The sequence below is a fragment of the Tyto alba genome, unplaced genomic scaffold (genome assembly GCF_018691265.1).
Source record: "Tyto alba isolate M040663 unplaced genomic scaffold, T.alba_DEE_v4.0 Super-Scaffold_2, whole genome shotgun sequence".
Classification (NCBI taxonomy): domain Eukaryota; kingdom Metazoa; phylum Chordata; class Aves; order Strigiformes; family Tytonidae; genus Tyto; species Tyto alba.
This window is the reverse complement of record NW_024881282.1, coordinates 87,089,965-87,115,874: the sequence shown is the minus strand read 5'-3', so window position 1 is coordinate 87,115,874 and position 25,910 is coordinate 87,089,965. Positions and strand designations below refer to the sequence as shown.

At 38.9% G+C, this 25,910-nt stretch overlaps 1 protein-coding gene across 1 annotated transcript in view; it reads right to left on the bottom strand.

Moving 5' to 3' along the window:
* MKLN1 (muskelin 1) overlaps nt 1–25,910 on the bottom strand; it is a 98,795-nt gene that overhangs the window by 7,584 nt on the left and 65,301 nt on the right. The window contains exons 10-16 of the mRNA XM_042791933.1: nt 22,310–22,522; nt 20,205–20,426; nt 18,091–18,220; nt 9,383–9,530; nt 8,176–8,290; nt 5,406–5,545; nt 2,763–2,865 (exon numbers count right to left, since the gene is read on the bottom strand). Coding sequence (XP_042647867.1) covers nt 2,763–2,865; nt 5,406–5,545; nt 8,176–8,290; nt 9,383–9,530; nt 18,091–18,220; nt 20,205–20,426; nt 22,310–22,522 — 1,071 coding nt within the window. The remainder of the gene's footprint in view (nt 1–2,762; nt 2,866–5,405; nt 5,546–8,175; nt 8,291–9,382; nt 9,531–18,090; nt 18,221–20,204; nt 20,427–22,309; nt 22,523–25,910) is intronic.

Sequence of the window (25,910 nt, the reverse complement as noted above, 5' to 3'; positions counted from 1 at the left end):
ACCTGTCTCCAAGAAAGCTGTAGCACAAAATTGGGGATAAACCTGTTCATCTTGGTCCTTCCTAAATTTAAAGTTGCCCTAGAGAGAAGGAAAAGAACAGGCAGAAACCAATTCCCTTAAGATTTGTTGCACTAAGAAGCCTTATGACATTCAATGGCTGTAGCCAGCGCAGAGCAAGCTGATCAGATATATAGCCTTTGATATTAATCACGACGATCTTACCTACAAATAAAGACAGAGTATGTAGGTGTCTGGGCTGAGATACACAATCAAACTGCTGCTTGAAATTTGATATGGAATCCAAAAAAGCCTGCGTCAGTCCTTTGGAAAGCACAAGAGCTATTTGAAGATGTCATGCCAGAGCAAAAAGCCAACTCAATGTGATAACCGGAAGGTAAATTGACGTCAACTGGAAATACATCCAGTCAGTACCAGCTCAGTACCTGGCTCTATGCCATATGCCAGGCAGATATGTTCCAGTGTAAAAGCTTTGGAAGTTAAAGCTTTTTGACCAGCACTATTAAAAAAATTTAAAAATAAAATAATAAAAAACCAAACCAAAAAAAACAAACAAACAAACAAACCAACCAACCACACACACAAAAAAAAAAAAAAACAAACAAACAAAAAAAAAACCACACTAAGTCCAAATAAAAAAGCCTCCCAAAAAACTGTTACATGGTTTTAGGAGACCACTGGAATGGAAGCTTTAATTCGGCTGAATGGTATTAAGTTGATCCAATGGACCAGCATGACAGACAGACGCTATTGAATTTAGTTTGGATAAGGCATTGGGCCTGCAGAGAAAAGATTCACAATATATTCACTCAGCTGGACTGAGCTACCTAAGCTCATATGCTAGATCATTAAAGTGCAGGACACACTATGCTCTATGAAAAGGGATAATTATTTTTTTTATTCTGTTTCTACCTTGTGCGATAAAGCTATTACTTTTCCCCAGTATCTCAGAGAAGCCCATGCAGTCAGGTAAATTCTTCATTCTTACAAGGTGGACAAGTTAAATACTACACACTGAACAGGGAAAAATCAAATGTGGAATATGAAAGGATTTCCTGTGCCAGATGTGCACAATGTGCAGCCGTCACTGCAGTTCCTTAGGTCTGCTGGTGACAGGAGGCAGCATGAACTAAAAGGAGAGGCGCTTGCTGATCACACAACAAATGTTTTCTGTTCAGGCAATAAAAAGGCACAGCCAGCCATGAGATACAGGATCTGTTTAGGAATAAGAGGCCAAAAAGAGAGACGGCTTTCACGGGCGTGAGGGGGCTACCAGCAAACACGTATGGCATGGAGAAAAAATGAGATCAGAGAACACAGAACATGGTCTTGTAGTGAGTAGGAGGGGGAAGAAGGGGAGAAGAAAACAGCAGAGTGGTTGTATATTATAGGTTATTAGAGGTTCAAACAGGAAGAGGAAAGTGCTACCACACTGGGAAGACGGAGCATAACTGGGGTGAGCCTCCCTGAAGTATGCTGCATGGTGGGGAAAAAAAAAAAAAAACAAAACAAAACAACAAAAAAATCTCTTTTTCTACTTGAAGAAAAGCAGGATTATCTGCTATTTGTCTTCCCTATGCTAGAAATGGCTAGAAGAATGTGAAACTACTCGATAGGGACTATTTAAATGAGAAACCATCTAACAAAGAACTTACAGGCACAGCACTTAAATATTTTATTGTTTCAGATGTTTAGAGAGGCTAATCAGAATTCATGACAAATGTGATCGGTTCCAAGATCCTGTTATGAGTAAATAGTTTTCCTTAATTCTTCGAACCCTAAACATCTACACTGAGCATATGCAAGAACCATATCCTCCCCCAAAAGCTTTCAGTGTCTGTGTAATGATCTTTTTATCTAAAGTAACAAGTTAAAACCACCAGATTAAGTGATTTAGTCCAGAGACTCAGCATGGAGTAACAGCACCCATTCTCCTATCGCAATTTTATTAAAGAAGCTGTCGAATCACTTCCAATGTCATTAACCCAAGAAGAGATAAGAACCATGGCGGTCTCCTCCTCATCTACCTGTCAGGAACTGAACGCTTGCACATCTAGCTGGCTGACCCAAGTTCCATGTGGAAATCAACCACCTTATCTGACTATCACCATTTCTTTAATCCTTTTTGTAAAGCAACACGTACTGCGCTAATGAAATCAAAACAGGAAAGGGGAACAAATTCCTGGAACAAATAAAAGACCACGCCTACTGGATAATATTCAAAAGGCAGAGGAAATAAGATTTTAAGGTTAGCAAGCAATATATGTGTGTGTGTGTGTGTGTGTACATATATATAATCTACTTCTAGAAATACTTATAATCTAGAGAACAACCTCTTTCCCTTCCCCAGGGCTATTTAATAATGACAAGCCAAAAGGCAGCATGAGTAAGAGTTTCTATTCACTTTCTACCACACCACCAACTACAGGCTCGTGACATTTCAGAGAGTTTACATTGCAATTAAAGCTCCCAAAATACACACCAGTACACTGGAATTAAAACAAAGATCTAGTCTTCACTATTATGAGTACAAAAGCTATTTTATCTGGAACTGCAGTTGTAACATGACTGTTTCTAATGCAGTATGATATTCTAATGCAGTATGGAGAAATATACAATATAGTAGTGTCATGCACCTGTAGAGCTTTTCCAAACTGAATAAAAACAAGGTTTAAAAGGCTCAAAACTTTCACGAGAACAGTTTAGGTTTCTTTATCACTAAGACAAGAATCATTCATAACTACCTCTTTTGTCTCCTCGGGGTCTGAGTGATCCACAGTTACATACAAATCATTCTGCAGGTACTTCAGTGCACTAAGAGGGTCAGTCTGAGCTTTTTCTTCAAATCTGCAAAGACAGAAAACTTGAGTACAGCCATTTCCTGCAGAACTAACTACTTCTACAAAGAGCAAAACCCATCTAACAAAACCTTCAGCCCAATATTTTCAAAGAAAACAATGTTAATGACAGCTCAGCCTCATAGCTGCTAGAGTAGATGCTTTCAAGCCAGACTGAAACATGGAAGAGGTTCTTTTCAGGGGCGTAAGGGAGTTACAAGTATTACGCTCTTAATAAAAATATTCAAAAGCATATGTACAGCAACTTCTTAATACTTAAATATAAAACATTTAGTGCATTTTGTTTTCCACAGATAAAGTAAGGTGTGAGGAGCAGAGTTCAGACACAAGCAAGCCTTGAGCACTTCAGTCCCAAGGATATTTACATTCCTGACTGCGCAGAAGCATAACTGAAAGTACAGGGATGGAGAAAGTTCCCCACTTCTGCCAGACAACAGAAAAAAGAACAACAGGGGTGAGAACCCCCCGTATTCAATGAATACTGCACCTCTTGGGAAGGAGCACATGTACGTAAAAATCCCGTGCACCACCACCACTATTTTCTCATTTTCTTTTAATTAGCAGAAACTGTAACTTCTGTGAATTCCCTGAACTTAATACAGCCCTCGGAAAATGATTCTGGGCTCAGTGTCCTCAGTGAGCAGAGCTACTTCCCTGCAGCACTGAGTTGGGTGCATAATCCTAGAAAGAATGCGGTTTAAAATTATCTTTTTCTCCTATCACCTATCCGCCAAGTGCAGAATCACTCTCTGCCATCTTCTGAATCACCAATACACAGTATTAAGCCTTCCCAGGAAAACAGCTCAGACAATTCTGGATTGCAGAGACGAGGACCCTAAAAACCCTGTTCTCGGTTAAATAACTGCCTTGTATCAACTGCCTTACAGGAACACAAGATATATTATGAATAATATATTTCAGTTACCTTTAACAGGGTAATGCTTGTCAAACCGAAAGAAATCACATGGAACAGATTTGATCGTATTGTAATTTTTTTATTTGGGTCATCTGCTTGGCTATTTATACTCTAGTGGACATCTGTAGCCCAAGTTTTTAAATAGTCTAAAGATATAAATCATTTAGCCAGTACATGACATTTTGGTAATTAAGCATGACTTCTTCCAAACATTCACATAGATTTTCTCAGATGATATCACGCTGGTCTAGAGAGCTGGAATACCTTAAATAAGTGGAACTACTGACACCTTGCTCTTCCACACCTGGCCAGACTGGGTCCTCTATGGCTGACTGGTCCTAAACAAGTTCACAGGCCAAAGAGGACTGCAGCTGATGCAGTGGATTTGCAGTGTATGCAAGCCAAGTACCTGGTCCAGCACCTCAAGCTCGAGGGAATGCAGATACTGGGCAGCCAAGTGACTCCCCAGCAGCTCAGCTCCAGCCCTGAGCGACATGGTCTCCAGCAAAGCACCCATCGTACCAGTCACTATCTGGTCACGTTTGGCTCCCTCATATGGACCTCAATAAATAGGAGCATGGTGCATAAACTCCAAATTATTGCCAGACAATATGCAGCAACATTTCCTTTGAGCATAATTTAAGCAAAGTAAAAAGAAGTAATCCAGAGCTATCTCTGGAGGCTGTAAAACTGCATTTGCATACAACCATAAGTGGGTTTAATAAACCTCCCAGATTACTGGGCAAGACTTTTATTCATTCTTGTAGGTAATTCACATCTATTGCGTGACTAATCTGCAAAAGGCCTCGTCCAGCCACAGTGATTGTGAGCATAGCAATTTGCGTGCTGCCTCAGAAGTAAAGTAACATCAGTAAAAACTGACCTCAAACTCTTGGCAGAACCTGATAACAAAGTATGCTCACCAAGAATGCAGAAAGAGCTATTTATTGGCTTCAAATAATTTGCTGGGTCTTGAAAGGCTGTCTCGCTGCTGCAATTTCTTGCCTAAGGCAACATCATGAGCTTGATTTTGAAAAGCTGTTGCCCTAAATAGCAAATATAAGGCATCTCTGAAACATCCAGAGTGCAAGAAGCACCACAGCGTAGCTGAATTCTGCATAAGTGAGATCTTTCAAGCGATTCAGAATGAGAAACTGATGACCTCACCACAGTTGAGTCTCAGATGTGCAAAGGCATCCAGCCCCCAGACTTCATTAGCATCCTTGTGAGCTGTTACTATCTCCTAGCACAGTTTCAGAAACATACTCCGTTTCCTTGGGAGGTGACAGTACCAAAACACATGTTGATGAGCAGCAGAGTGAAAAGGGAATCTAAAAATTCCCCATGGCTCCCCACACAATAGCCAGATTTTTCTAGTTTTAGAGTAACTTAGTAAAACCAGAATTAAGTTAATTTTGTAGTTTAGTCCTGCACCACTGATTTTTATTATTAAAATAATTTTTAAAAAATTAAAAATAAGCAAGAAGCCTACAGACCGTCATAAAACCAACGAAGTGACATTTCCCAAAACCGTTTATTACATAGTCAAGTTTTAGCAACTTAAAAAAGACACCTTGGAAAAGAAAATTGCAAAACACTTTTTGTTTCTATACCTGTGCTTTCTTATGAGGTATTTGCAGTGTCTTAGCAGGTATTCCTTTGAAGGTCGACAGAGCTTCAGAGACCAGAAATCATCTAATCTCATCTTTGGAGAGCAGGACTTACCAGGATTCCCTCCAAATAAGTAGTGAACCTAAGCAAATGAGAGGCAGATCAAAAAGTTGACTGTGTACATCCGTTAAACAAAGACTATTTACTATGTCAGCATCTTCAGAGAAGCTTATTCTGGAGGGAGAAAACTCTGCCTTTTAGACAAGCTGCTCCATCTTATTATTAGCCTTACTTTGTCCCCTAGGAGATGAAGAAAGTTCTCTTAAACTGCTTACATTTTAAGATAATAAGAAAAGCTGCACTGTTAGAACCTCCCTCTAGCAGATTCCCAAGATATTTATAAACAAACATCCACAAACCACAACATCTCTTTCTTCAGGAAAAACCTACGAGCATGATAAACCCTTAAGCTATGAGCAGAAAAAAAAGGATCTGAGCCAACTCTTTTTGCCTTGTTCAAAATACCTGATGCAAACAATAGACAAACTGATGGATTACCAACCTTTTCTCCAATCTTGTACTCAAAGACTCCAAATTCTCTTTGTCATGAGAAAGTCTAAATTAAGGAAGCTGTATTAAGGCCTTCTGTAATTTAGGGATAAGAGGATTACACCAATATAATTGAGAGAGGACTCTAGCAATCACGCATTTCCTCTGGAGAAGAAACATTTATGTTTATTAGGAAGACTCAGAAAAAAGGGACTTTGTAGACTAACGCTCCAGCTCCGGTCAGAGCACTGTTGGTGAAGCTACACTACTAAAGCACCACAGTCCAGATGAGCTGCCTTTTCCTTGAGTCAGCAAAGACCGTTACCTTCCCCAATGGCAAGGGCCACTGGGAAAGTGAGGGGGAAGTCCTAAAGATGCTCAAAGTGACAATAAATCCAGTCCAGCATAATCTTGGGAGATGACCAACAGGCCTGTGTCCCCACATGTCCCATAAACTCTACAGAGCCTGAATTTGATTTGCAGAGAAAAGTATTTCCACGGATCGCTGGAAGGACAGATTTGTTTCACCTCAATGCAGCAGCCTAGCTGCAAGACATTCAATACACTGCCTGGGCACACAGGAAAGAGCTAACTGAACACAGAGTAAAACAGAAAGCCAGAACTGTAATGTTGAGAAGAACTGAGGAAGAAAACAACCTTATCTAGAATCAGAAGTCACAATCGTTACTGTGATTGTCTTCAGAAAATATTCCAGCAATCCTGAGATGCCAATCACGGAAATATTAAATATACCTGTATGCAAAATTCATTTCTTTTGTTCACAGTAGCTCAAATGAAGTAGTCTAACAGCCATTCTGATAGGTTCAGGATATAACACATTTGAAATGCAAGACTAGACTTATGGACAGAAGCAAATCTCAAGAAAAGTGGAAGTGTTAAAAAAAGGACTGTTTATTTCTTCACTTTTTTTTCTTCACATCATTTGGTATTTCTGACTCTGAACTGTTGATATTAAACATGCCACAAAGGGTCTTCAAATACTCAGGTTCAAGAAATCCAACAGGCTACCTTTCTCCACAGCTTTAAAAATAATCACTCAAAACAATATATTCCACATCCCACTGGTGTAGGCTCTCCTTATTTATATCAGAGGAGTTTAGAAAGGTCATTTGAACAGAGGTTTCTAAAAATAAGTCTCTTCAAAACAAGCACATCAAATAGCTCTTCAGATAAAGCTGGGCAACTGCCATGATTTAGCAACCTTCACAATAACTCATAAAATACTACACTCAATCTCATGGTACCTTGCACTTAGAAGTAAGCCATTAAAGGCAGAACAGTATTTACTGTCTATCATTAAAGCCTGTGAAGACAACAAACAAGTTCTCCATACAGAAGTTGCAACTATTTCTCCTTAAAATCCTCTTTATTCCCAAACTTTTGGGCTAGTTGGGTTTCCCAAAAATGATTAACATCCTGTGGAGTGGTAAGACTAAAGCATATTTGCCTTTTTCCATTCAGACTGTTTCAGACTAAAAAAAAAAAATTTAGAAAACGTTTATTTTAATTGCTAAATATCCGTGAAAGGTTAAGTGTGTCACAGTAATTCAGATTCACAGGTTAAGTTATGGTAACCTAATCTGTAGGTTTCTGCTTTACTGGTTAATATGCACAAAGCCTTAAGTTTACTGAGCAGTCATGTACACTACAAACAATTTTAATTCTCTTTAAGCATGAACATGTCCATTAAAGTCAGATAGTGCTAAAGAATGACAGTTGCTTCTGACATGCAGGGCAAAGCAAGGCACCTCTGTTAGATCAGATTCTCAGCAGTGATTAGTTCAAAGACATTTTGTCCTAGAAATGTTGGTAACTATCTATAATCATTTAGTCACTGAGAGGTTGTAAGATTAAGTCCCTGAGGATAATGAACAATGCTTCAAGTGTTCTCAAGTATGAGAACAACTAGACGCTTGACAACTTTGTAGAGGTTTAGTATATCCCATAGTCTGCATTTTGATTTCATCTAGGAGCTATCATGTCTACTTCACACTGACATAAGATTAGCTCAGCACCTTTTGAAGAAAGGCAGTAATTAGTTAAATGAAATTTACCCACCATGTTAACCCAAGCATTAACACTGTACAAAAACCTATCTTCGTTGTACCATCTTTGAAGAAGCAACTATACCTTAAGAGCAGTAAGACTTAAAAAAAAAAAAAAAAAAAAAAAATCACCATCTATGTATCTGGACCCTCATACCTTGTGCAACTCATCGTACACCAGCTGATGGGCAAACCTTGGGCAGGGCTCCTCTTCCTGAAGGCTTTTACCTGGATTCTCTTTTGCTGCTTGGTCATTCTTATAGACACAAGACCTGAAATACAAGGCAGTAAGTAATGATCAGTAGTATCTACTGGAAGTAGAAGGTACTGAAAGGCTATAAAAGGTACAAATGATGTCAATTTGAACTGCTTGGCATATAACACCAAAGACTTTCTTGCTTCTCTATATATTGCCTTCTATTATCCCATGCCTATTCTTAGCTCTACAAAGAAGCCCATCCAACAATCAGAGAAGGTCATTTTGGCTGAACACAGTCCTCAATCACAAGCCAAACAGGAAAAAAATCCAGAAAATTTTATGTCATGAGCTTTGGAGGTATCTTTAGATGTTGCATTATTTGCTACCAGAATTGTCAGCATTAAATACGTCTCGTTATGGAGAACACCATCTTGGACACAGTAGAGCTACAGGCCACAGACTACAGCAAAGCTAATATTTCAATCACTGATTTCCAAGCAGACTTAAGTTGTAACTGAAATGAATTTTTAATAAACAACATTCACATCTTTCAGAGTGATTGGCCCCACATCAGGACAGACCTTGAACACAAAATGCTGCCAGCTCTGGGAAGGGACAGTGGTAACCAGCTACCAAATACAATACAGTGAATAGATGAGGAGGTGTTTTCTCAGAATACTGGATGTAGCAGCTACCTGAAGTACCACTGCATGCAGCCTGGAAAGAGCTGACAGATCTAGCATGAAGACTTCGCCATCACCATTCATACAGCAGACCAGTTTCCTTAATTTCTAATAACTAATACCACGTACACTGCTATTAACTTACATTTGACTGAATCTGCTACACTGATGATGAATCCTGGCCCTGAACATTTCCTACAGGAAAGACTTCTTATAATGGCTTACTTCCCCTCACCCCCTCCACCTCCCTCCAATAAAGAAGTTCCCATAATTTCTCTCCCTCATTTGGCTTACTGCCAGGGTGTCTCTGAAGACTATGGGTAAAAGAGAAGGGAACTTCAAGGGAACTCAGTTGTCTTCAACATTACCATTCCATGGTTATAAGAGGTTATACAGTTACCTGGGAGACAGGATCGTGTAGGATTGCCTTCTAAAGAAAGTCAGTCTAGATGTCAGAAATAGCACCCCTTTCATCGACTTACCAGCTGTTCCTCACAATGTCATAAATCCAGAAGGAATTCCTTACATTCTCTTCCCGTTTCTCCTTATCTTTACTGAGCCCTGACAAGACATGGATTTCATTCAGTTCTGGATCAATAGTAGCCCTTTGAGTGAAACCTGTCATCGGAACTGACAAAAAAAAAAAAATATTACACACTGAAAACAATGGAGGATACAGGAAGGGATCCAAGCAGATAAAAAAGCATTTCCCTCCCCCTGTAATTCAACAGATTTTCTAATATCTATGATGCAAGCATGAGAATTCACATTACTACCTCTTCAGTATTCTGGGATAAAGACCATCTTAAGTTTAAACTCACAACCTAGCTTCCCCATTTCATTCTTTTTAATTACTTGCATCTCTTCATCTTTCATATAAAAACACACCCAATGGACTGTGTGACCCCAAGCCGTTTTTTAATACAACCTTTCCTGCACAATGATCTCGTTATTTACCATAATTTAAAACTGAAATGGCACATCTCAAAACAGAAGGGATGCACAAGTCGTCAGGCAAACAACTTGCTTCTCAAACATGCCCTCCAAAGCAGGGTGAGAGGGAGAAGAGGAACAAACATCAGAGGCTGACTTCTTCCCTGCTAAGGACAAGTCCAATGCAAATTCTCTTCTTGCTTTCCTATTTGTGACTTATAGAAGCACAAAAACCATTCTGAGTGCTGCTGCTTCCTAGGGAAAGGTATGGACAGAGGTATTTGGGGAAACTACCAACTCAGAAACGAGGAGTAAACTCCGTAAAGATAGAGTTAGGTGGCCCTTGCAGATATGGAGTGATTTTGTTATCATCTCATCTGTAAAAGAAGCATTAATTCAAAAAAATCTTAATTGCAAGAGCTAGGAAATTCAGAAAAATTCAGGATGAACTTGAGATTACATAGCGCACAACCCTGCATTGCTTCCTTTAGGACAAAGGTGTCAAGGAAGTTTCTTGTATTTTCTAAATAGTTGTGGTGTAATTACCAAGCTATTCTTCTGTTCCACTGTCAAATTTAGAAATATGGTGAAATACTAAGGATTCCAGAGTTTTCATCATAATTCCCCGAAAAAAGGTCAGCAAATTTGTTTGGCAGTCCTTCTTGTTTGTTGTATAATTCTCCATTTCCTGTTTCCCTAGGCAACCATCCTTCCAAAATGTATTTGTGAAGGGCACGTGATCTTTGTTTACAGATCCTGTTTGTCTCATTTTTCTTTCTGGGTCAGTTTACAAAGGCTGGTAAAGGTTCCTGGCCTTCGATCAAGATTTTGGCATGAAAAATTCTCAGAACTCTTGTATTTTGCAAATTCTTCCCTGCAATTAACAGTGAACTGCACACACAGCCTAGAAAACAAGCCCTACACTAATAAACCATTTAATATGGGTGTTTAAGAACACACAAAACGGTATTTTGCAAGCCCATTCTGCAAGAGGTTTTGGTCTCGTACTTCATTCTTCTCATTTGGTAGGCCAGGAAAGTAATAAACATCGACTAAAAATTTCTGAGCAGCATTTGGTTTTTTACAGCATAAGCCCCTACTGAACAAAATATTTAGCAAAGCCAAAAAACACAAACAATTCTTAAAAGAAAAAAAAAATGCTTAATTCTTATGTAAACTTAAGTAGAAACTGAATTATAATCAGATAATTCATTCTCAGAGTCCTGTCAACAAAATCCTTGCTTATGGTTTTACAGAAAAGCAGGAGGCAGAGTCTTTGGAGTCCTCACCACCGTAAGCCTCCCTACTTTCACCTCTGGTTTTGCCATGAGGTTTCGAAGGAAAATTAATCTAGTTTATAAGCAAATGGGTAGCAGAGCAGAGGAAAAAAAGCAGGGAACAATGCTGGCACAACAACAAGTACATACCTTGTTTTAGCTGTAAACCACAAGGAAGTTTTTAAATAAGTCTAATGAGTACTGTGAAAGTCACCCAATAAGGAAATTGGTAACAAAAAACACAATTATAGGCTAAATATAATCAATTTTTGAAAAGTATCATGTAATGTGTTTGCTTGCAAAGTCAGGGACTAAATCATTGACCCAAAAGGATTAAATTCAAGGCATATTTGAGACATTTCTGGCAGGAGAACCATCTAAATTTGATCAGCAATGCTAATGTACATGGAAAATGTCTTTGCAATCTTATCTGCTGCTTTGAACATTCAAGACCATGCCGGGTTTTCAGAAAAAAAGCATGCAAATCTTCAGAGCATTAATACCTCAGGCTCACGGAAATGAAAATTATAATCATGAGGAATACAGTTGCTATATTACTATTGATACAGAAAGCATATGAAACTTGTCTATAGAAGCCCCATCCCTCCTCCTGGAATGGTGCTAAATAGATGAATTTTTTATCTACTTTATGGTCAATTTCCTGGAGCTGAAATTATTATTTAAATAATGAAGGAGGTAAAAGCTGCCAAAGTTCAGTGCCTCTGGTTTTTTTTTTACTCTTGGTAGTAAGAATAGGATTTAGCTGCAGAAGCTGCAATCAAAACCAAACTCAAGTCAAGTGATTTCAGCCTTCCCTCAGCTGTAAATCAATCTCTTCTGGAGAGTATTTGCAATGCAGAATGTCTAGAAAAATATATTAAAATATATATATACATCCCTATATTTAGTAAGGGCCTAAGATGAGGAGCAACTTACATAAACTCTTTGGCCTATCTAAGCAACTGGGTAAAAAACATATTTAAGTAGTGTCTCAGGCTAGACAAAGTTGACATCTAGTATTTTGTAGAGGAGGACCGAACTAGAAAATCAGATTTAATAGGATTAAAAAAAAAAACCACAAGACAAGAAATTTAGTAAACAAGTCCCTGCAAATAAGTAGAAAATAAGGCAAGCTACTACACAGGAAGAGGGAGATGCTCAGATATTTTAAACACAACAGAAACATCAAAAAGATGTTTGCTAAGGAAGTCTGATCCTTGACAGAGCAGAAGGGCTACATAAAATCCGCAGGACTGACAAACACTTCCACTAGGGGGTAAGAGAGCTTCATAATCTGCAAGTGCAGCAGACTTGCAGTAAATGCTGGATATAATTCAAATGATTGCAGTCAGCACATTAGAGAGGGACACGGCCTGTAAACTTGTGAAAAATACTTGTGATATTTAGCTAACAAAATGTGCATCGGGAAGGAAATTTAATTCTGCATGGAAGACAAAAACCTGTGACGGTAACTGATTGCTTAGGATATATTTTGTTAAAATTTGAGACTCAGAGTAAAAAGTCATAAACAACAAGGGGTGAGAAGCAGACACGGTAATGCCAGTGCACGGCAAGAACTATTATTTGCAGTGCACTAGATCCAAGGAGTGCGTAAAGTGGTAAGAATGGCTCCGTGGAACTTCCCTCCCTCTTCTGCTTCTTCACGTAACTGAAGATGTAAAACAGCTTTGGAGCAAATTTCCACCGACTTGACACCTCTCCGCGTGCCCCGCAGGCCCAGCGGCCACTCAGGTCAGCCGTGGGCAGACAGCTCCAAGGAAATAAAGCAGCAACTGAAAACTTCGCCCTGGTTGCTTTGAACAAGGCACTGGCCTGACGCTCTGCGACATTAATTTGGCTCCTATGACAATCTATCAGCGACTGAAGAGGAAAAGCTGTCGAGAGATATTACTAAACACAATACAATCCCAAAATGTCTAGTAGATGGTGAATGTTTTTCTTGTGCTACTGTATTTCCCCCCCCCCCCCAATGTCATTAACCAGTCCAGGGTAGAAGGGCAGTAATTAATTGAAAATAACAGGTTTGAATCCTCTCTCCAGAACTTAACATCTTCATTTATTTTTATATAGCAAAAATGAAAAGCTCAAGGCCTCAATATCTGAAAACCATTTTCAGCCACACAGGCCTTGAGTTAGCAGCCAGTTACATAAACAAGTAGTAATTCCTGAGAAAGCCTCGATAAGATGCTGTGTAACCCTGTACAATATAATTTCCATTTAAAAGTAACTCATGGGAAAAGCTTTTCTACAAAAGTGACACTTAATCATGAAATAGGTGTGTTCCCACTACTAAAGTCCTCACTTACAGGTGTTTATTTGGTCATAGTGATCATTTCAGCAAGCTAAATATTTTTCAGCTTGTATGTGCAAACAACTACAGGTGTTTCAAGCACAATGCTGGCTGCTGTCAGAATCTAAGCAAGAAAACAGAGCTTTTACACAGAGGCAGAGTTTGCAAAGCAGTATATCCGAGTACACAGATGTGGTTCTCACAGTACTAGACGAAGTCTGGAAATTAAATCTCATCTCTTACATTTGAGGTGATAGCATAGCATGTTTTTAAACATGCTTTGAAACACAGCATTGGCAAAACAATGATGTAAAACTTGTAGTCTACAGACCACTTCTGAAGGATTTGCAAAGGATAATTAAGGGAAGCAAGTTAATTGACAATCTTTTAGTGACACCTAAATTATGAAACCCTCAGAACACGTTACTGCTAATCCCACTACAAGTGACTTACAAGTATCCTCCCTCCTTGTGATGCCTCATGATTAAAAAATTGGAGAAAGCTACATCACATGGATATTGCTGTTCACCAGAACCTGGCACCTCCCTGACATATTAATTTTAAAAAAGCAGTAGGTCAGCAAATTACTCCATACCGCTACTTGTAATCCATATAAAACTGAAGCGGCACCTCCCCTGAACTTTAATGGAGCAAACCTTGATGAGTGATAGAGATAGCATACAGGCCAGCTGTTGACACAGCAAGATAATGATTATCCTCTTGGATTTTTCATGATGAGACTGTGTTTGGCAGTCAGCCAGGGAGCAGCTAAGGAGACCATTTGAACAGTGTGGTTGTCATGTTGAAAAAGCAACAACCCAATGTCCAGTGCTCAGTTCTCTCCCAAGAGACATGAGCCTTTGGAAAAACAGGTCAGTTGGTAAACCTGAATGGAATTTCTGCTGCTATGCCATCTCTCTAAAGCATCCTTGGGATTTAGTGCCTGCCTGCTCTCCTCCTCACCTTCACAGTCAGGGGAAAGTATTTTGAGACTGGTTCAGAGAAGCACCCCACAAGATAAAGAGCATGTGAGGTCCCTCACAAAATAAAGTGCTTCCATGACAAGACACACACTGCGCACTGGCAAGGTAGACCTTAAACTGACCAAGGGCAAAACACGTCAGGTGTCACAAACAGCTTATCAAAATGGGATATTCAGACTGCTTGTCTGAGTTGGATCCTGGCCATGTTGAGCTAGCTGTGCTAACTATTTGGATAATGTTTTTCTGACTTTGTCTTGTTTTAAACCAGGATTTCCTGGATGGGGCCGTGTCGCCTCTGTCCGTGGTGCTTATCCATGAAACCCCCAGTCTGTCAGGTGCAGAGTTCCATATCTGGAATGAGCATCTGCCCCAGCAAGAGATATGGGATCTTCACTGATAGCTAAAAAAATACTTGCAGTTTGCCCGTAAGAACTACTTCACCATTAAAAGGAGCCACAAGAACTTTTAAGGTTTGTTCTCATGAATTTGGATGTTACTTGATGCCAGGGAATATAAGATGATCTTGATTCTCTTGCAGAAGGAATTTCTCCCTCTGACACCACCGGGGTCAAGGCCAAAAAGGATTATCACAGGAACCTTGACCACGAGTGTACCCATTAGCCCCTGTAGATCTGAAATGACTGCCCGTGATTAGTCATGGATTGTGTGCTAAGCAAGTCAGGCAACCTGTCAGTATATATCCTTCTGAAGACATCCGATACTGATGGCATCTTTAAGAAATTGCAAAGCAGTTAGTTCCCTGTATCAAGACCACATGTATACTTCAGATACACACCCTGGCATACACACGTTAGGTTTGGGGTTTGTTTTTTTTTGTTGTTGTTTGGGTTTGGTTTCAAGTAATTAGATGTATACAACTGTTCTAAAAGGGTACACCCATCAACATACACATTTCTGCCTCTCCCACCACAGGCTCTATTAAGCTGGACCACACTTCCCCCAGTTTGTACCACTACTGTCTGTCTTCACACCCAACTCATTATCACAGTTGCATTCTCTTTTCCTCAGTCTCATTTTGTCCATTCTCTAGCTGAACTAATAAATTTCTTGCTCCCAACAGTTACGATGCATCAGAAAGATTGCCATCCTTAAACGCTTAATTTCACCGTAGTGCCCTCCCTTTGACAAAAAAAGAGAAAACACCACGGGTTTTGATGCAATGAGCTGGAGAAAGCACTCATGATCACTGGCAAATAGCATTTTCCAGACAAAGAGCTGCAAGGTTTACCTATGTTTCAAAGACAATCAGGTCAGAAGACATTTTTAGTAGGCAAAGCTGTGTGCAAACTCATCTTTACAAATTGCACCTTGATGACATTTGAACTTTTCCCAGGAATGAAAAAACCCCACATCTACACATGCTGTAATTACTGTTCTTTACTCCAAATTAAGAAAATGGAAGTGACAGTTATCACCTAATATTCTCAAACACGTATCCTATACAAGGAACTGGTTCCAGCATCAATATCAAAGGCACAACTGAGAGCAAAGAAACACTGAACAGCATTAAGTATCTCATCCAGAAGATGAGAGAAGCAAAACCAACATATCATTGCTGTAGTTTTCTAGCATTGCAATAACTCCGTATTACTGATAATCCTTAAGCTATGCATTTTACTACTTTTTTAAAAAAAAATCTTCTCATTACTCTAATGGAAATTTTAAACAAATGCACAATTAAGTTCTTTTAGAAAGGGTAAAAATCAAAATAGCTCAACTAAGAATAGAACTGAATGCCACATGCGAGCCAGGAACAAAATGTAATCATGGGACTTTATAGGAACATTTAGGTCAGGCATCCTCAACTTGACTCATCACACCGAGCCACTTAAAACTTCACAGAGACCAACCAGTCAGGGAACTACTTTGTTCCTACAGATCAAAATGGTATATCACTACCTAACAAGAGCACAATAAAGACTTGCTTTTGGGGGTGAAACAGTGCTGTCAGCATTTGCTGTCTGAATGTAACAAGCATTTTGTTCCTTTCCTGTTAAAGTGCAAATAATTCTAGCATTTTCTTTCAAAAGCAAGGGAAACGTTCATATCTGTTTACTTTCTACACACAGGAGAACAGTAAACTGAAAATCTACTCGTGAATTAGTTTCAGTGAGTCATTTTCTTACACAGTCTACTATTCACCACTTCAGGGCCTGGGGGAATGGGGAAGAGGGCTAAATATTAGTCTCATTTGCTTAACCAAACCTTGCAGCTCATGCACTTGCTGGGAAGCAGAGCTCAGTGTCTTCTCCAGTCATAAAGCAAGCTCAGTGTCTTTAAATCTGAAGTAGACACAGGTGTCAGCTTAAAGCCACATGTTTTAAAGCTTCTGGCTATACAGAAATGTAGTTTTTAAAAAGCAATATGGCAGAATGCTAGCAATTTCATGGAAAAAAAAAAGTCTATTCTTGAAAAGCTCTAAGGACAACAAACGGTGCGTGGGTGTGTGTAGAGCACATCAGGCAGCATGCAGGCACCTTAATAAAGGAGATTGTCAACAATAACAAGCTGGTTCTTTCTTGGAAGCACTCAAGTAAATAAATGACTCCAGAGAATAAGAGCTTGGGTACTCTTTTCCCACATCGGCATAACTAAATTAATTAGCAGACAATAACTCATAACCATCAATAATTCACTTCAAAATTTCAGCAAAATTACTTGCTAAAAATTAGGACCAATCAAAATAAGGTGGGCAGCCTCAGTTCAAGATAAATTAGCTTCCTGGGATTTTGGTAACTGGAAGAAGAGAAAACAAGATCAGGACTAGATATAAATAATATGACAAATATTCATAACTTCTGTCCTATAGTAGTACACGGTGCAAAATAAATTCAACTTCTTGGCTGTATGCTGAAAATCAGGATATTTGAAACAGGAAAATGATGTGCTTATACATGTAGAAATCCTTTCTGGAAAAAAAGAACATTCTTCATGTCGTTTGAGGAGAAAAGGTATGAAATCAGTTCATGATTATGTTAGAATGCCTTTTGGGTGGTTTTAAAGTTTCTGGCATACAGAACTACACCTGGTGTTTATAGCTCCAGTGGTATGAACCAAACAGGACTGAAGCCTTGCTCCCTCCTCCTACCTTTTTTTGCTCCTACCTGATAATTTAGTACAAGAATAACAGGACAAGTCTCATCTTTCTAGTCAGCTCCTGCCAGGCAAAATAACCTCTGTCCCTCTACTCCAATTCTTTATGAGCATCCCACCTTCCTTTCCGCATCTCAAACCAAGCAGATTATTTCTATTTTATGGCATCTTTTACTTGTTAAAAACCAGGAAAAAAAAAAAAAGTGCATTCTTCTGTCCTGGTTTAAAGAAATTTTTTTTTTCTGCTTTTTTTTCCTTTGTCTTTGCTGAAGTTTCAAAGGAGTCATTTTTAGTTCTTGTTTTGCTTATTTTTTTTTTTTTCTTTTGAGGTGCTATGTGGTTTCACACATCAATTATTTGTATTGTGTTGAAGATGGTGAGTTTCAAATGACACGAAGGACAACAGAGCTGGCATAAGTTTAACCTATATACTGTGGAGTTTACTTGGGTATGTGGGGCCAGTTAGGGATGCTAACCTGACACCACAAGACACTGAAGCTGGCCTTTCACCTACTTAATATATTTCTCATTTGTACCAACGGAAAGAAAATAATATGTAGTTATACTCTTACCCATCCCTGAATCTTTCTTCGTGCCGTCTGATATGATATCCACATGATCGCTGTCTACATCATAACTGAAGAAGTCATTCAAATAAGTCTTCGATCTCTGGCCACCAAATACATATAAGCAGCGATTTTTCTGGAATGGAAAAAAAAGAAAAATATATGCCTTTATAAAGCTCAGGAAAGTATTTTGGCCAGCTGTGACTGTTAACAGCAACATTAATGAATCAAAGAGTAAGAGGTATGTTTGTTACAAGTTTAAAATCATGCCTTAACCATCAGGTCCACCAGTCTTAATTTGGTAAGTACCTTTTACTGTCATCTCCACAAAGATTCACGGGGAGCAATTATGCAGAACTGTGTATTATTCTCAAACTCAGTAAAAACTTAAGAATTCTCGGTTGGATTCTTGATCTTCTTGATTCTTGAATATATGATTTCTCAGTCTTAAGAGCTAAACCATTAAGGGCTCACAACTTCTCTGCCCCAAAAAGCCTCTTACAAATACATTTTTAAAGACTTCCTTTTCATGATCTGTGAGACCACAACACCTGGATCCAACAGAATATCAGCTCCAGAGCAACTATGAAGATTGTACATAGGTCAGTATTGTAGCCCTGTCTGATCAAGCTATAACTTCAGAACATTAAAACAGCAATGCATTTTTCAAGCTTCATATTAAAGAACTAACAGTCTTCATGTCTAAAATCCATTAGGTAACTTCACTGTTTTTTTAAAAAAATAAAAAAAAAAACACACCAAAACTAAGAACAGAAGACAGACTGTAGGAGAAACCATTCAGGTACCAGCACATCACTAAACTCAGAACAGGCAAATGGCAAGCAGCAAGCCAAGCATAACAGGTTTGTTACTTCAAGTTTGCCAACTGGGAAGTCCGTAAGAGGCAGATTATTTTTCTTTCAGATGGCTGAGAAGACAGCAGAGGACCTAAACTTTTATGACCTGTGCTTACAGAAACCTGTATTCTTACATTTACCACAGATGCATACTTGAAAAATCCTCAGGCACCTGTGCAAGATTTTGTGTGGCAATATGTTTTTCACCAGATTTTAGAGAGCCGTTTAAAACAAAAATAAAATTGAAAGCTGTGAAAGCACAATATTCACTACAAAAACTCTGATCTCTCATTTGAAAGGAAAAGAGAAATCAGCTCAGTAAATTGTTCAAACTGGTCAGTTTTGCATTGGTGGTACCAGTATACACCTGAAGGCCACAATATTAATTTTAATTCTCTTCCTCCCCACCCCCAAGTCAAAGTTTAATGTCAACAAAACTGAGGAGCTGCCATGTAAATTCAGGGCAGAACTGCCACTGCACCACATCTACCAAACCAAACATTCCTGCTTGATGCTAATCCCCCCTCCATTGTGCTATTCCACTGAAAACACCTACATGGAAACCGAGCCCAGGACATCTAATGACACTAACCACCCTCCCTTTGCCACCCTCACCCTGCAGCTCCCACCTTCCGCACTTAAGCCAACACGTAGTTGACATGCACAACTGGAAATGCAAGGGAAGGTGATTTTTTTAATACCAAATAAAATGCTATACACACCCTGCTCCCCATCAGGCTCGGGATGGAGTGCCCATGATGCTGTCTGTGCCAGCTGTTAACAGCTGCTCAGGACAACAAGCAGCAGCTGGGTGCTCAGCACAAATGAAGGAGGCCTGTGCATCTCAACACACACCCAGTAAACCCTGCACTAGTCAAGTTAACCATTCCAGTAACTACACAGGATATCTACTAAACCAAAAGCTTCTAACTTGCTCTACCAACTTTAAGAGAAAAACTCTTTAGATCAAATTGAACCATAGCCTTTGGGTCTATTTACCATTATTCAATTGAAATCAACTATTTAACATTCACCTTGCTTTTTTACTTGAAATTTTATTCAGCTGAAGTCATGAAAGCGCCAAGACTTGAATTAATACCACATGCACTTACCAAAGAAGCATCAGAATGTCAGTGAACAAAATCAAGTGAGACAACACACCACTCGGGAAATTAAAGAGCTTCAAACTTGCAAGGAAAATCAAAACCAGATGTTCTCCTCCTAGTCAGGCTTCATAAATCAAAGTATGGTGTGGATACTTACAGAATGGAACAACATACAGTGTCCTATTCGGGATTGGATATCCTCGGGTCCAGCATTACAGGAATCCTCTCTCAAAAGTTTCCATGTCTGACACTGGCAGTCAAAAGCAAACAGTCCACTGAACTGTGGTTCACTGGCTCTGCTGTCATCAACGCTGCCGTTGCAGGTCAGAATTCGGCCTCCAAAAGTATATATCATGTGTTTTTCAGAATCCATACACATCTGTAAGAATGACAGAAGTAGTTTTAAGACAGCACGTTAAGACTTAAAAATTAAGTTTTAAAATTAAACATCCCTCCCCCGCAAGTGATACCTAGTAAGTTAGACAGTACTCTGCACATCTCCTGAACCTCTAACAAATAGAAAAGAACGCGTGTCTTCACAGCTGACGGGTATTAACCTCATAAAATTATAGTGCAAGTCTTATTTCAGCTTACTATTTAATAAGCAAAAAAAAAAAAAAAAAAAAAAAAAAAAAGATGTACACTTCATCACCTAAAAAGCTTGCCTCTAGCTGCTGATTTCAGGGAAAAATATTTTAGAGTCTTTCATCAGGATCTGTAGCTAATTCTGCCAGAAAGTTAACGGAGTATCACCTTTGACAATGGCTACAGAAGGGGAAAAATTCAAAATCACTTCTAATTTACTGACCACCACTCAATTCAAAAACCAGCCTGTGATTTCCTACTCAGATTCCATCCCAAGCATGCATTTACTGTTACCCCCATTATTTCAACATAAAGTAGGGGCATAACCTGGCCAGGGAGATTTGAGGATACTGCAGCAGAAATACATTTATTCTCAAAACCTCAACTCAGGTTATGGCACACAAGAGATGCACTGCAGTGTATATCAAACAAAATTCCCTGACTCCGGGTGATGTTTTCAGACATAGTATAATGCAGAACATTACAAAACACCAGGGGAGAAGGGGGGGAAAAAAAAAAAAAAAACAAAAAAAAACAAAAAAAAAACCACCACACACACAAAAACCCCAAACCAAAACAAACAAGATAACAGTAAGATAGAGATGCTACTCAGCAAAGCCTACACAAAACACTTCTGGTGCAGCACATTTTTGTGAAGGTTAAACAAAAACCGCTATCACAGTAGGTACTGAGGGAGAGAAGAAGAGCAGCTGCAGATTGATAAAGAACTGAGGGAGGACACTCTTTCCTAAGAGACAGCAGGGAAAAAAAGAAACAATTTCAGAAGCCGGCAAACAAGGTACCCAGAGTAGCCTTGCCAGCTGACAATTTACTTTTACCTTTTCGCCAACACCTGGGAGACTGGTATTTGTTATTAATAGAACAGAAAGACTGATTGGCTTTTGTTCTGCAGACAACACATATCTTTAATTTTCAGTGTCAGCAGAAACAAATATTGTGCTGGCAAACAACAGCTTTAGTTACAAAACAGCTAGCACCAATAAAAGAAGTTCTTGAGCTGCTTTAAAAATGAGTACTGATGCACTGGTTTTTGGCCATGCTTCATAAAAATCAATTAAGAATAAAATACCTTTTTCAAGTACACAAACACCACTAAACACACAACATAAGTAAAAAAAAAAAAAAGTATTGAGTTTGAACACATGGACAGGTGTGCCTTTTTAAAAGGTAAGTACCCACTCCTCTAAGGTGTTTCAACCTCTACAAAGCAAGCTCATTGTACAAATTTTCAATAACCAATTTTGAAAGAATCCTGATCCTGTTGGCCTCATTTCAGCAGCTTTACAGTGTTCTTCCAAAGGTACCATGCACAGCTTTCCAAGTTGTTCCCCAACGCCCTCTGAGTAGGCAGATCTGCAAACCCAGCTCAGTAAGACTGATTAAGACCAGATGAACTGTGATTTGAGCTTTAATAAAATGTGTCTTAATAAAATGAATTTGTTTGCAAAGGTTTTTATGATTCTTCTGACTTGATTTGATTAGAATACCAGTAGTCAGTGGCATTAGACAACAATGCTATTAGAACTGAGTTTTGATCACAGCCTTCCTCATCGTGGCTGCGTAACATGGTACAGCGTTTCTAAATCACAGGAGGCTACGATCAAAATTGATGTGCAAACACTGAAAACTTGCACTGAGAGTATCAGTGTAGCTGACCTGATGGTCAAACACCAGCTTTGGACCTCCATCCGCTGCAGTGTCTTCACTTAGTAACATCCATGTGTTTGTGTCGATGTCATAGCGATAGAAGTCGCTTTTCAGAGATTTGCTGTTCCTCACGGAGGAATCCAGATAGCGTCCCAGCGTGTAGATCTGCCTTCGTTGAATGTCAATGCACATCTTGTGACAAGATCTGGCGCTGGGACCACTCTAATAAAGAAAAAGACCACAAAAATAAAGAGGATAATATATTTAATATTGCTCCAGGTAGGTCACTACACACTCACTAATTGCAAATAATTACTATCAGAAACTGGAAATCCTGTTAGTATTCAAGAAAATATGCTTGTAATAAGACAAATACAGGATTAACAGATAAGTATCTATATAACAGGGACATCCTGTAAGTTTTGTCCTTTAGAAAGACATCAAGCAAAAACCTCATCACATTTTTTACCACAAACTTGACCTGAAGCCTTTTTGTAAGATTCCTTAGTAAACAGACTGTTTCCCCTCTAGAAGTGATTCTCAGAGGTGTGTGAAAGCTAATTGATCTTTTAAAATAACAGAAGTTGATGCACAAGAGGCAAATTAAGATGTCACAGCCTATAAATAACTACATAGGAAGCAGATTAAGAAGTACTCTATTACAAGAGCCTCTGTTTTATTAATAGACTGTTTTCTAACAGATCATAATGAGACACTCCCACAAGCTATCATACCCCGTAATGGGTCTTTGAAGTTAACAAAAGCACTCCCTGTCCTTCACAAACAGCTATAGCCATTCCAGCCTCCATCTACAAATAAGTTTCCCCACAGTATCTAAAACTGCCATGAGTTATGATCTTCAAGACAAACACAGAGGGTCCCTGTCAAATGACGACGTGCTTATCCATCCAGGAGTGCTCAGCTTAAGTCAGAGTAATTTATTCAGTGACTTTACAACGATGCTACGTGTTACTGGGCAGCACCCTTTCTGCTTCCCAAATCTAATTTTGAGAGCCATCATATACTCGCATTGAAGCATGAGTGATATTCCCGTATTCCAAAATACTAGAAATCAAGAGGTACAAAGCCTTATTTTCAAAGGATCAGACAAACGAAAAACAAAAATCTGGCATCATGCTTACAGATAAATTCTATAGCTTATTTGGCCTTTGTATAATTTTGGCACCTTATAAATGAGGATGCCAGAACAAGGCTGGCTAGCTAACTCTGAGTGCCTGGAAGCCAGCATGAAAACTAGTAAGATTTCAAGTGACCAAAAAAGGTAAGATGCGCAGAAGTCTGAGGTGTGAAAGAAAGAAAAAAAAAAAATCTATTAAAACCTATTCAGAAATAAAGTTTATGCAATTAGGCAAAGATGCAACATAAATCACCATTTATTACAAGACTTACAGTTAAAAAAGAGTAGTCACTCCACACCAGCACAATATTTGCTCCACGTGCTACCAAATACTGCCTTTACAGAAAACCATTCTTCAGAATTATACCATTTCATGTAAAAAATTATAGTGGAATTACTGATACTTAAAATACACTGATGGAACACATTCCAGTAAGTTGGATAAAATACAAAAGGAAACGTTACGTTTTTGTAGCCAAAACTTTATCACTCATGTTACAGAATTCAATTTCTTGATTAAACAACAGTTACAGGAAACTGTTTACAGTAACTCTGACAATAATCTGAAGAGGTGAACTGAATAGTTCATATTTTGTAAACATGAAGCATTATGTCAGCAAAGATTACAGCCTTGAGGATTAGTTACTTCATGGTAATTAAGCTCATTTTCTTTCATGAGAAAAATACTGATAGAAGAGAAACATTAGCATAAAATCCTGAAATGCAGCAAAATTTCATTCACTGCCTTTGGTCACATGGAAGATGTTGACAGAGAAGGCAGCAATATACTTTATCTTATTCCTAAAAAATACAAATCAGTATCTTCCAAAAGACTCTGTTCCAAACACAAAGGGTAATTTCTTTGCATGAAAAGTACTGATCTGAGTATTCACAAAGGTTGCCCCTGATTCATAAGAAAGTAACCCCAGTAGACAGAATCCATCTCTAGTTATGCAGCTGGGACAGCTAAGGATATGCCATTGTTCCCCTGCCAAAGAGCACATATTTTCCTTGGCACAACTACCTTGTAGATAAAAGGGTAAGACCTACCTATGCTTCCTGGCTCTCCCCTCTCTGTCAGGTCATTGCAGTTTTTTAATTGAACCTGCTGATTTAAGTATCTTCCCCTACTGCCTCACCTCTATATGCTCTATGGGCTAAAGTAAATCCTATTAAAATTGCTCAAGTAACATCTCTGGCACTTTCAGGAATAAATCTCCAATTTATCAATTTCCAGACCTGCCTTGTCTTGAAGAAAAACTGTATCTTCAACTGAAATTTGTCTAAGTATAGACACCAGTAAAACACTTTGCAACTACAGTATCAGTTTCAAGCCATTGGCATCAAGAGCACGGGTACTACACTGGCTAAGTATACAACATACAAATTTCAACTCCTAAGAAATGAAAAAAAGAATTCAGGAAAATAGTATCTCTTGAGCTATGTATTGGTCACATCTCACACAGTAATATCTGCCTTTTTAAAGAGCTACTAATGGTTTTAAGTTTGACCATTTCACCTATACCGACATAGAAACTTCATCACCTCAAGTTCACTTAAGAACTTGATTTTCACCAACTTGCAGAGCCTACCATAGCCTGAACTACCTCTTGTAATAAAGAAAACTTCACCCAATTCATAACCTTTTCTCAAAGAGAATTGGAGTTATTCCTGCATATCACAAGATCACATGGGAGCTGGCAAAAGTTTCCAATTTAGTCTACGTGTTTACCAATGAGTACATAACCCCATTAAACAGTAGTACACACTGGTTTGCCATTTAAGGCAGAAAAGGGGAAAGGTCTAAATCTGTGCTCACTTAAGAGCTGTTCAGTTTGACCATGGACGTCCCTACAGTATGGATATACTTTGAAGGGGGACAGAAAGTCCATTTACAAAGACAGATACAGGCAGACACTGAAAAGGAATAAAACAGTGGAAGGCACATGTGGTTAAGTGAATCAAGAGCCCGTGGGCGGTTGCGAATGTTCATCCAAAGATGTGTACTTCATGTGGTTACAATAGCAAGCCTGTTGTTTAGAGGAAGAATGCACGGCCACAACTTGTCATGGAGAAAGTGACCCACCAAATTCAAATGGGAAAGAGTTTGTTGATTCCAGCAGCATTCAAGTAACTCGACCCCTTACAAGCAACAAGTGAGAAAAATTGACCATGATAGACCTGACTCTCTGAAACCTACAGCTGAAGAGATCAAGTATGGTTAGAGCAGGAGAGTGACCTTTTGTCCCATCCTGCCAGGTTGTAGGCTGGTTGATGTGTCGTGAGTTAACCTCCCAAGGTGAGGGGGCTTTACTAGAGATCTCTCTCTACACCGTTACTCAGATTTGGGCCTTATCACCAAAGATAAACTGCAGACACATAAAAAGTATCTTGCTGCTCCTCTAAACATGCTAACTGCCATTCCCAAACATATCTGCAGCTAATTAGGACATTTTCACCTGCACACTGATA